Source organism: Vulpes lagopus, chromosome 3 (assembly GCF_018345385.1).
Source record: "Vulpes lagopus strain Blue_001 chromosome 3, ASM1834538v1, whole genome shotgun sequence".
Taxonomy (NCBI): Eukaryota; Metazoa; Chordata; class Mammalia; order Carnivora; family Canidae; genus Vulpes; species Vulpes lagopus.
In genome coordinates, this window is record NC_054826.1 from 112,074,909 (window position 1) to 112,087,296 (window position 12,388).

The window sequence follows — 12,388 nt, forward strand, 5'->3', positions numbered from 1 at the left end:
GGAGGGATCCCAACCTTTGCTCATAACAAAACAGTAGCTACCACTCATTGAGCTCATACTCTAGGTCACATGTTCCAACCTCTTCCTGTGTACTGATCCACATAATCCTTGCAGCCATCCTACAGGAAAGGTGCTATCATTATCCCCATCCTACAAATAGGGAAACTGAGTCAAAAAGAAGTTAAGCCAATTGTCCAGCTAGTAAACAGCAGAGCAAGTCCTCTTTGGCACTATCTTCGTACCGACTGGCTATCCTTGTGTATCACCATGGGTCCTTGGGTCTCAGAGGATTTAAAAAAAGAGTTCAAAGCTCCAACTGACCTTCTCATGGGCCAAGTATTTGGCAGACAAGATGATGACCTGGCTCTTGGCCCAGCCTGAGACCTGGTTGAGGGTGGAGATGGCACCATGCACAGCCTCAGGGGAGAGGGATTCCAGTTGACTATGGGTCAAGCCCACAACCGCATCCGACAAAGAGCCCAGAGTCTCATTGAGGGTCTGGTTCTCCGTGGCAATGTCCAGGAGGTCAGCTTTGAGCTGGAAGGGGAGCAAGCTGGCATGAGGGTGGACAACAAGCAGGAGAGTGACTCCCTCTTGCCCATGCCCTGAGGTAGTCACAACACCCTTCCCCATCCGACCCTCTCATCGAGCCCTGGCCAGACAATGAGTTGCCCTGGACTGAGAGGACCACTTTCTCTGGCCTTGACCTTAATCGGCCGCAAATTCACTTTGTGCTTCATTTAAATATCAATTTGCTATTAAATCAACCTTGAAACATAGCAGAAGGAAATTTTGTTCATTTTGTCCATAACTCTACCACACACACTTTCATAATATCCGTTTTCCTTTTGTGACCTTGAACTCTGCATCCATATACATGGCTGTTCTTCTTTCACGAAATACCCAGGGTGTTCTTCATGATAATATATATAATCCTGGTAAAAATAATTTTCAACAGTAACAAGAAAGTAAAAGTCTCTGGAAACTCCTACCTCATAAAAATAACTATGATTGGGGCGCCAGGGTGACTCAAGTTGGTTAAGCAGTCGACTCTTGATTTTGGCTTAGGTCATGATCTTGGGATCCTGGGATCAAGCTCTGCATCGAGCTCCCTGCTTAGCAGAGGGTCTGCTTCTCCCTTTGCCTTTCCCCCTTTCCCTGAACCCCTGCTCATGCTCGTTCTTTCTCTCTTTCAAATGCAATCTTTTAAAACAATTAGTAAACTACAGCATGTAGCTTTCGCATAGTCGTACTATGAATGGCAGTGCAATTTTCCATATTTTTTACTTCTGTCTTACACAGATTTTCTCGTAACTGGGATCGCCTTAATGATTATTTTATTATGCTATACCTATCTAGTTATAATTAAGTGTGCTTCCTAACCACTTCCAGTAAAGAAGGTGATAAAGTCACCTATTGTAACATGACCTCTGTACCTAAAAATGAGAAAGGTTCATGTGTTAACACCTGAAGTTGTGAGAACAGTATATTCTTATTAGAAGAGTGCGCACAAGTGTACCAGGCAATACTGAAATGGCCACTGGAGGGCAGCAGCGTGAAGTGAAAGTGAAAGAAAGCTGTCACAACCTCTGGGTTCTCCAAATTCTGCAGCTCCTCTTCCCAGGGGCTCAGCTTCCACCTGTAAGACGGTGGCATGTGCTAGAGCAGTGCTTCTCAAAGCACTGTGGTCCTTGACCAACAACATCACCTGCAACCTTGTTAGAAATGCAGATTCTCAGGCCCTACCCTGGTCTTCCTGAACCAGAGACGCTGAACATGAGGCCCACCAATCTGTATTTTAATAAGCCCTCCAGGTGACTCTGATGTACCCCCTGGTCTGAGAAGTACTGAGCTAGGTGATCTCAAAGTGTACTCTCATATCTTAGTTGTACTGGACTTCCTTCTTGGTCAGGGAGGCCACAGCAACGCCTGTGGCTCTTAAATACATTCACTTTCTGATGTTTCATTTGAGTTTGCTTGGAAGGGAGCCTTTTCCTTGAAAATAAATACATGCACTGGTCACAATAATGATGACTATGTGTGTGAAAAACTACTTATGTGTGAAAAACTGCAGAATTATTGATGGTATTTTTTTAAGATTTTATTTATTTATTCATGAGAGACACAGAGAGAAAGAGAGAGAGTCAGAGACACAGGCAGACAGAGAAGCAGGCTCCAAGCAGGGAGCCCAACGTGGGGACTCGATCCTGGGACTCCAGGATCAGGCCCTGGACTGAAGGTGGCGCTAAACCGCTGAGCCGCCCGAGCTGCCCAATTATGGATGGTATTATCAAAATTTTCTTTTTTTTACATTTTAAATAGGCTCCATGCCTAACACGGGACTCAAACTCAACTGTGAAATCAAGAGTTGCATGCTCCACCCACTGAGCCATCCAGGTGCCCCAGAATTTTAATATTGCTCTCACATCACCTTTTCAATAAAAAAAAAAAAAAATGGAAAGGGCCAAAAATGTAAGAGAAGCAGGTGGAATTGACATCTTAAGGGAAGAAAGGATAGAGAGATGGAGAGAGAAGGGAAATGAAAAAGTCCTTCTGTGCCAGGTTGTCCAGAACTTCAGTCTAGGAACTCAATAAATACACTCTAATCCAGTGCTCTCAACCCCGGCTGCACTGGAATCATGTGAGGATCTTTTTAAACATACCATTCCCTGACCAATACCTCAAGAATCTCTGGGGATGGGAGCACCTAGGTGGATCAGTTGTTGAGTGTTTGCCTTCAGCTCAGGGCATGGTGATCCCAGGGTCCTAGGATCAAGTCCTGCATGGGCTCCCCTCTGGGAGCCTATTTCTCCTTCTGCCTATGTCTCTGTGTCTCTCATGAATGAATAAATAAAATTGTTTTTAAAAAAAGAGGGAATCTCTGGGGATGGAGCTGGTAGGGTGGTGCTACTAATGCAAAGCCAGGTTTGAGAACCTCACATTATCTCCTTGCTGTTCCAAGCACGGTCACTGGACAGCTGCTTCAGCATTGCCTGGAAGTTTGCTGGAAGTGCAGTCTCCAGAGGCACCTGGGTGGCTCAACTGGTTAAGTGTCTGCCTTCAACTCAGGTCCTGATCCCAGTGTCCTGGGATTGAGCCACATATCTTTGGGCTCCCTGCTCCTCCCTCTCCCTCTGCTCCCCCCACCCACCCACTTGTGTGTTCTCTCTTCTCTCTTAAATAATAAAATCAGAAGAAAGAAGAAAGAAGAAGGAGGAGGAGGAGGAGAAGGAGGAGAAGAAGAAGGAGAAAGAAGAAGGAGAAGGAGAAGAAAGGAGAAGAAGGAGGAGGAGGAGGAGAAGAAGAAGGAGAAAGAAGAAGGAGAAGGAGAAGAAAGGAGAAGAAGGAGGAGGAGGAGGAGGAGGAGGAAGAAGAAGAAGAAGAAGAAGAAGAAGAAGAAGAAGAAGAAGAAGAAGAAGAAGAAGAAGAATCATCTCCACTCAGACCCACTGAATCAGAATCCACACTGAAGACCCCAGGTGATCCTTATGCACAGTTAAGTTTAAGAGGGCCACTCTGAATTTTTATCTATCACAGGTTTTCCCTTATACTGCTTTATGTCATTTCTTCCCATCTAAGCTCATCCCAGGATTTGGGATGCCATCTGCCTTGGCTAGACCTAGATCCTGATGAAACCTACATGTTTTCTCTCAAAGGCCAGACAACAGAACGCCTGGGTGGCTCAGTGGTTGAGCATCTGCCTTCAGCTCAGGGCGTGATCCCAGGGTCCTGGGATCGAGTCCCACATCGGGCTCCCTGCAGGGAGCCTGCTTCTCCTTCTGCCTATGTCTCTGCCTCTCTCTGTGAGTCTTTCATGAATATATAAATAAAATATTTTTTTTTAAAAAAAAAGGCCAGAAAAGACTCTCCTCCCCATTTCTCTGGCCATTTCCCCAGGGCTCTGCACCCCATTATACCTTCTGAACCCCAGCCTGGAAGCCCCTCAGATGGCTGCACTTGATCATCTGGTGAAGGAGGACTTGGGCCACTGTGACATCCAGCAAATCCAGGTCATTGTAGAAACAGACCAGCAGCCCCAACCTGTGTGGGAAGATAAGGGGACTCAGAGCTGGGGGCTCAGAACTGGGAGACACAGACACAGTCCCTCCCACACAGAACCAGGAGTCAAGGTCAGAGCAGCTACTGCAAGCCAGGGATTGTGCCAAGCCCCATGCCCGGATCACCCCATCACAGCCACCCTACAAGGTAGATGCCTTTATCAACCCCATTTCACAGAAAGGCAGACAGACTCAGAGCATGCAAACAACTTGCCCAAGACAAGTAGAGAAGCCAGGACTCAAATCTAGACCCATCCAACTCTGTCATCTCTCCTCCCAGGGCAGTAAGGGGCACAAAGAAAGCATGATGCTGACTTAGCCACAGAAAACTCCCCATATTCCACATAGAGGTAAAGGTTTGCCCGCCCTGACAGATTCTCTGAGGCAGATTATTTCCAAGATGGTTTACAACCTACACCCCCAAATGATGATGACTTTGAAAGGAAAGAGAAAGACAAGATGCATAACAGTGTTAAGGACAGAGGTAGGATTTGAACCCTGGTCTAGCTGGGAGCACCGTACTTAGTAGTTAAGAGCACAGTGTCAGGGATGCCTGGGTGACTCAGCGGTTCAGCGTCTGCCTTTGGCTCAGAGCATGATCCCAGGGTCCTGGGATTGAGTACCACACTGGGCTTCCTGCAGAGAGCCTGCTTCTCCCTCTGCCTATGTCTCTGCCTCTCTCTGTGTGTCTCCCATGAAAAAATAAATAAAATCTTTAAAAAAAAAAAAAAAAGAGCATAGCGTCAGGCCAACAAGAGTTTGAAGCCCAGCTGTAGGGGATGTTCGATCCAACAATAAACTTCTCTGCAAGCCTGCTGCATGCACAATTGAGCAGTCCGCACTCTGTGCTACAGTAATCATAATAAATATGATGAACGGAGGAATCAGGAGTACTGTGAGGGTTCAATGGGAAGAGCCACAGGAACTAATCAGCATTCTTCCTCATGGATGCCAAGCACTCCTTCATTAATGGATGCTTTTAGAGTTAATATGAAATCTATTCAACGCAGCATGGCTGGACCACCTGGTTGACCATGCTCAACCTGGATGGATACTCTCAGAAAGACACTGACAAGCTCAGACATGTCCACAGGAGAGCAGTCAGGTCAGCAGAAGGATTTGAAACTGTGTCGGATGAGAAAAGACTGAGGGGATGTGAAGACTGAATATTAACAACCACATTAAGAATAATTAATATGTCATGAGCACCTACTGTGTGTCAGGTGGGTGTAATCCTTACTAGGACCTTAACGAGGTAGGCAGATAGTTATCTCTTATTTTATACATGGGGAAATGGAGGTCGGGAGAGGTAAACTGACAGCCAAAAATCACACAACTAATATGTGCCAGAGCCAGGATTATACTCAGGAGGGCTGGCTCCACGTTCCATGTTCTGAACCACTAAGTTACTTTTATACACTCACAGAAAAAGGGGATCCATGCTTATAGGTAAAAGTTACTAGGGATGGGGAAGAAGGTGTCATAGTTTCATACAAGAATATTCTCTACAAGTGACTTTTTGACAAAATTTAAGGTACTATGGTGATGTCAGAGGAAGCACTGTGACATGTGCCCTGAGAGACTGACAGATAGTTAGACAGTGCTCACCACCCTTCCCCACTGCATGTTCCCTCCTGCTAATATTCAAACCCCTCCTGGAATCATCAAGTACCCAGCTCTTGGCCCTCCTCCCCTGCTGGAAATCATTCCTGGAGGGTCATGTTTCAATCACTGAATTCTAGAGCTGATGTCATCTGTGGGTCCCCCCACCTAAGAATCTGGATAACAAGAGGTTCACAAATATGGGGACCCAAAAGCTCTTTCCAATGCTCAACCCACCCTAATGGAAATTACACATTGACCATGGAATGGACAGAGTACTGAGTATTTAAAATATTCTATTTCCATGCTCAGCGCTGGAATCTTAGCACTTGAAAAGACTGCATAAAATGCCTGGCACAGAAGATGCTCAGAAAACCTTAGTTCACCCCACGCCACTTCATACCCCCTGCAAAGGGTCTTTCTTTGCGGGAAATGCCTTGCCTCATGTGCACAGAGATGTGGAGCTACTTAAAGAGATGAACCAGAGGCATCTGGGTGGCTCAGTAGGTGAGCATCTGCCTTTGGCTCAGGTCATGATCTCAGGGTCCTAGGATCGAGCCTTGCATTGGGCTCCTCACAGGGAACCTGCTTCTCCCCTTGCCTATGTCTCTGCTTTTCTCTGTGTGTCTCATGAACAAATAAATTTTTAAAATCCTTTTTAAAATTAAAAAAATTAAGAGATGAACCAGCCACTTCCCTTCCCTCCCAAGGTCCTCTGCTGCTCAGAGGAAGCTGGTGCTTAGGTCACATTTTGGGAAACAACTCTGAGGACCCAGAGCCCCTGCCCCTTGCCTGTGAATGGTGGAGATATTCCTCATGTCAAAGCTGGAAGAGCTGATCCTCTCCAAAAACGCCTGGGCCAGTTCAGGTGTGATGTCATAAACTGTGTCCAGCTGCTTGGTGGCATTGTCATAGCTGATAAACAGCCCAATCTGATGGACAAGGACAGGAAGATCAGTGAGGAAGGGTGACGTGACCCCAAGCAGCCCCGCCCCAGTGGTCCATGCTGTGACCCATCCCAGAGACTGAGATGCCCAGTTCCCATTGGCCCTGATTTCTCAGTGGTCTGTAACAACTGTTTTAGCTTCCTCTTCAAGCCAACTGTTATTTAGCAAAGTGCTATATTTTAGTATCCAAGCCCCTGAACTCTTGGAAAGCTAATGTTTGCACATTTATTTGTAGATTTGTTATATTGAGGTCAGAGAATGTGGCCCACAAAATGTTGCACTTGGGGGAATCAGGGTTTTTTTGTTTGTTTTTTTAAGTAGATGAATGAGTTTACAAATGGGCCTCGGGTGATGAAAAGAGAGTGTGTTCCCTTGGTAAGATACAAATATACAGGTAGATAGATTCAATTTTGTTTATATACCATTCAGATTCCTTCTGTTCTTGTTCATTTTCCATCTATGTGTGCAACGGTGTCAAGTTGAAATCCCCTATCTCTCTATGCACTGTTATTCTGTGCTGGTAAAGTTGTCTCTCCCTTATGGATTCTATTCTTTATCCATATAAAAGTCCCCCTTAGCATCAGTACTCTGTGGCTTCACCTCCTTTCTTTTTTTTTTTTTTCTTCACCTCCCTTCTCTACACTTTTAGATGATGAAGAAAAGTTACAAATGACCTCTTGATCTTAGAGATTCCTCCCCAGGGGTCCAGCTTTCTAAGAATTTAATTTCTATCCAACTTCTGGGAGTTCACTCATTATTGGGAGAGCAAAACTGAGATTTAATCCATTTTAAAAACTGAGGATTATAAAATTGAAAGATGTTTGAAACATTCTCAACCTCCGAGGTGAAAAGAGAAATCTAGATATGTCAACTGTACTTCAATTAAAATTTTTTTAAATTTTTCTTAAAGGACGCCTGGGTGGCTCAGTGATTGACCATCTGCCTTCGGTTCAGGGTGTGATCCTGGAATCCTGGGATCAAGTCCCACATCAAGCTCCCCACAGGGAGCTTGCTTCTCTCTCTGCCTATGTCTCTGCCCCCCCCCTCTCTCTCTCTGGGTCTCTCATGAATAAATAAATAAAATCTTTAAAAAAATTTTTTCTTCGGGCTCCCGGTGCATGGAGCCTGCTTCTCCCTCTGCCTGTGTCTCTGCCTCTCTCTCTATCTCTCTGTGACTATCATAAATAATAAAATAAATAAAAAATTAAAAAAAAATTTTTTTTTCTTAAAAAGGACAACCTGGCTCTGTCTTCGGTTTCATCATAAGCAGACATTGTTGGATCAACTGGCCCTTGAACAAGCCAGTCGTTTGATACAAACACTTCTCTCACTGGCCAGGAGAAAGGTAAGGCACATATGATAAAAATTGCAGGCAAGCCCCAAAGTCTTTATGAATGTCTCCCTGTTGGCAGCATGCTTTAGAGGCTGCATTCCAGAATCATGTTGCCCAAGGGATGTTAGTGTCATTAGGTCAACATCAAGAGGACAGAGACAGGCTGACCAGTGAGTGAAAGTAACCTTACAACTTGTTTATTTCTCAACTGTAAACTCTACAGTTAAAATCCAATCATTCCTCATGCTGAAATAGCTATCAATAGAAGTAGCTATAAATTGAAATTGTTAGTAATCCAGGATTCATTTGACTTGAGTTCATCCTTTCAAGGACCAGAAACTCTATAGCTATTGTCCTTGGCCTTTCTTGAATACAAAAATACCCTGAAATGATTTTTGGTTCACGGCCAACATTTTCTTTTTATCATGTTTGTTCACATCAGAGCTTTCTTTATCTATAATTCTTTTTCTTCTCTTGGCTCTTCTACACTAAACACAACCTGATGACCAACCACTTGAGGCCTCATCCTGAGAGTTTTCTTCAGAGACTCAAGATATATTGGCTGAGGTGGGTATCCAATTTTCCAGGGCATGGTAACTTGGCTGGCTGAACTTGAGAGGTTTAGAATACACCTTACCCCAGATGGCTTGGTGATGGGACATGTAAATGTACGTGTCCAACTTACTTCCACAGAACTAATTTTCACAATTTCTTCAAGTGATAGGTGAACCATGTATCTCCCCAAAATCCACAAGTTTTCTGCACTGACCCATGAAACAGAGTCATCTGCAAAAATAAATAAATACATAAATGGAGAAAAAAAAATACATAAATGGAGAAATATGTAAATAAATAAATAAATGCCTCTGCCTGGTATGGATAGTCAAAAACATCTTTGATATCAGGACCTTCTTACTGTATTCATTAATTCATTCAACAACCATTCATGGACAGCCTCCTACCTCTGAGACATATGTTACACACTGGCAATCACAGATGCCAGCCCCCTGAGGCCTTGTTCCGCAGCAGCATGGTCCACCTGGGAACTTGTTAAAAATGCAGATTATTTGGGGGCACCTGGGTGGTGCGGCTGGTTAAGCCTCAGACTGTTGATTTTGGCTCAGGTCATGATCTCAGAGTCGTGAGATTGAGCCCTGCATCAAGCTTTGTACCCATTGTGGAGTCTGCTATGTCACCCTCACCTTCTCTCTGCTCCTCCCCACCCCTCTAAAACTTGCTCATTGTCTCTCTCTCTCTCCCTCTCTTTCTCAAATAAATAAAATCTTGTTTTAAAGATTTCTTTTTAAAATGCAAATTATTTTAATAGTAAAAGATCACAGAATATAGTTTTACTTTTAGTTCACTTAGTTACTAAATAATCTAGCAATTGACTCTCTTTTATTACCACCAGTAACAATCATTATCAGCCTTATTGATTAGCACCAGGTTATTGTATTTGAGCCAAACCACCTACTCATCCTTCCTCATATGACCCCAAATGTTCTCCAAATCTTCTCTCACAGACACTTCTCATCTACTATAATGCCTTTGCCCTCACTCTTCTCCAAAATCCTATCTTCAAAATTGAGCTCAAACTTTCCTCTTCCCTAAAGCCTCATCTTATCTCCTCAGCCATCAGTAATAATATCTCCATCCTCTGAATTCCCAGAAGGCTCTGCCACTCTGTTCAGGCATCTGAAATTGCTCACCAGAGAGATGTCAGTGGGACTGTAAGAAAAATCTTGTCCAGGATCCATTTGCCCCCATTGCCTCCAATTCTTTGGTAAAAGATTCTTGGACACAACACCATTATGTTGGTGGCATTTTGGAGAAATGGAAGAAGCAGAGGAGCAGGGTACAGTGACTCCATCACCAAGAATTGTTGCAAAAAGCCAAGGGCAATGACTCTCATGCCCAGACCAGATGGTGAAGTCAGCTGCTATATGGGTTGGGTCACAAGAACAACAGGGTGCCTTCCCAACCTGGGAATCAGAGCTATGGGTGAACACAGGTACACACCCTAGGATCCCCTATATGAGACGACATCTCTGGACAATTGACTCGGTTATTAGAAGGGTAGTCCTAGAAGGCTAGAGAATTGAGTGGGGGCAGGGGGGAATCACTAAATTCATCAAGAACCAAGTTAAGGGACACCTGGTGGCTCAGTAGTTGAACCTCTGCCTTCTGCCAGGGAGTGATCCTGGGCTCCTCAGATCCAGCCCCACATTGAGCTCCCCGCAGGGAGCCTGCATCTCCCCCTTCCTATGTCTCTGCCTCTCTCTCTGTGTGTCTCTCATGAATAAATAAATAAAATCTTTAAAAAAAAAACAAGTTGAGCTGCTAATTTTAAATTCATTATAAAGCATGAATTGTATTTCTGCAGACCAAGGACCCCAAAGATTTGGGTATTTTCAACACCCAAAGTATTTCCAGTAACCTCGAGGAACGTCATGAAAAATAAAAAGTTTAAAGTCCAAACAGAATTCATTTTAATTCACTCTAGTATAATAATGAAACACAGCATATAGGAATTTTAGAAGGAAAATCTGTCTCTAATTAAATTCTGGCAATAAGGACTGAGGGAAGTCTAGAGGGTGAGTGGCTCTCTCAGGGTTACACAGTGCAAGACTCAGATTTCTGGAGGCCGTAAATATGCATCAGGCAGAGGGAATTTTGCTAGGCACTGAAGACATTGATTATTCTGTTGTTGAACACCCCTTATATACACAGCTCAGAGCTCAATTCCAGGAAAAGGATTGATTGGCCCTCACTATACTCTGATCCCACAGGCTTCCTTTATGTTTCCCCAAAACACTGAGCTCATTCCCACACCAGAGCCTCTGTGTTTGCTGTTCCCCTGCCTGCAACACCCTTCCCTCAGACCCGCACAGCACCCACTCCATTTCTCATTTTGGTCTCAGTGCAAATGTCAGGTCCTCTCTGATTTCTTAATCCAAGGTTGGCAAACTACAGCCCACGGGCCAAATTCAGCCCACCACCTGCTCTTGTAAAGGCTGCGAGCTTGGTTTTTTACACTTTTAAATACTTGGAAGTAAAATCAAAAGAAGACTATGTTGTGGCATGTGACAATTATGAAATCTCAATTTGGGGGCCCTTAAATAAGGCTCAGCTATTAACACAGCCATTGCCTGCTCATCTGTTGTCAGTATCTGCTTTAGAGAGGGAACATCAGAGTTGATTCACTCAGCCAGACTACAGGCCCATGGAGCCTAAAATATTTACACTGACTCTTTATAGAAAAGGTTGGCCAAGTTCTATTTTATTTTATCCATTTTATTTTCTTCATAGCACCTACTGGTACCTGAACCATCTCTCTCTATCTCTCTCTCTCTCTCTGTTTCTCTCTCTCTCTGCCTCTCTTTCTCTCTAATTTGCTGGCTTAAAACGTTTTTCCCCCATCCCTCCCCCAATAAAACAAGAGCTCTATGAGAGCAGAGACTTTGTCTTATCTTCCTCTGTATCTCCAGTGGCTGATACACAGTAGGATTTGGTAAGTGTCAAAAAAAGTGTGTTCTGTTTACATGACTTATATTAAAAACTCAACAAATGGAAGCCATGTGAGACATTGTCTGCATTACTAATCTACACAGCCATTCTTACCTCTCTTTTTTTCAACTGTAGTAAAGAAAACATAACACAAAATTTACAAATTTAACCATTTGTAAGTGTATGGTTCCATGGTATTAAGTACATTCACTTCGCTGTGCAACCATCAACACCATCCATCTCCAGCACATTTTCATCTTCCAAAACCAAAACTCTGTCCCCAAGAATTAACAACTCCCCAGTTTCCCCTCCTTCCAGCCCCTGGCAACCACCATTCCTATTTTCCAGCTCCATGACTTTGACTCCCCTAATACACATCTGCAAAATAAATGAATCTTGACCTATTTCTGCCTTGGCTGCCAGGAAACTTCGCGCTAAATTTCTGTACTTTATTGCCTAGATTTCCTTTTAAAAATTTATCGTGTCCCACTTTAATCCAGATTTATGATACAGATTTTGAGCCTGAAACCTTACTTTAAAGGTTCTCTTCAAATCTAAGACACTGTCATTATTTACATTCCACTTACAAACTAGGACAGCCCATTGATTGTAAGATGCAGCGGCATTCTTATTTTGCAGACCTGAACATCTGGAAAGTGTATAGATGGAATAGGATATGTGGGGTTTTTTTTAAGATTTTATTTATTTATCTGAGAGGGAAAGTGAGAGAGAAAGCACAAGCCAGAGGAGGGGCAGAGGGAGAAGCAGACTCTCTGCTGGGCAGGGAGCCCCACCTGGAGCTCGGTCCCAGGACCCTGGATCATGACCTAAGCCCAAGGCAGATACTTAACCAACTGAGCCACCCCGGCACCCCTGGGGTATGTGTTTTATTCCACAGGCCACATCAAACCCTTTTTGCAAGGTGTGAAGGATGCGTAAAA

The 12,388-nt window shown here is 43.9% G+C and overlaps 1 protein-coding gene across 1 annotated transcript in view; it reads right to left on the reverse strand.

Moving 5' to 3' along the window:
• OTOA (otoancorin) overlaps positions 1-12,388 on the reverse strand; it is a 63,166-nt gene that overhangs the window by 38,639 nt on the left and 12,139 nt on the right. The window contains exons 9-12 of the mRNA XM_041747073.1: positions 8,626-8,726; positions 6,433-6,592; positions 3,918-4,069; positions 322-537 (exon numbers count right to left, since the gene is read on the reverse strand). Coding sequence (XP_041603007.1) covers positions 322-537; positions 3,918-4,069; positions 6,433-6,592; positions 8,626-8,726 — 629 coding nt within the window. The remainder of the gene's footprint in view (positions 1-321; positions 538-3,917; positions 4,070-6,432; positions 6,593-8,625; positions 8,727-12,388) is intronic.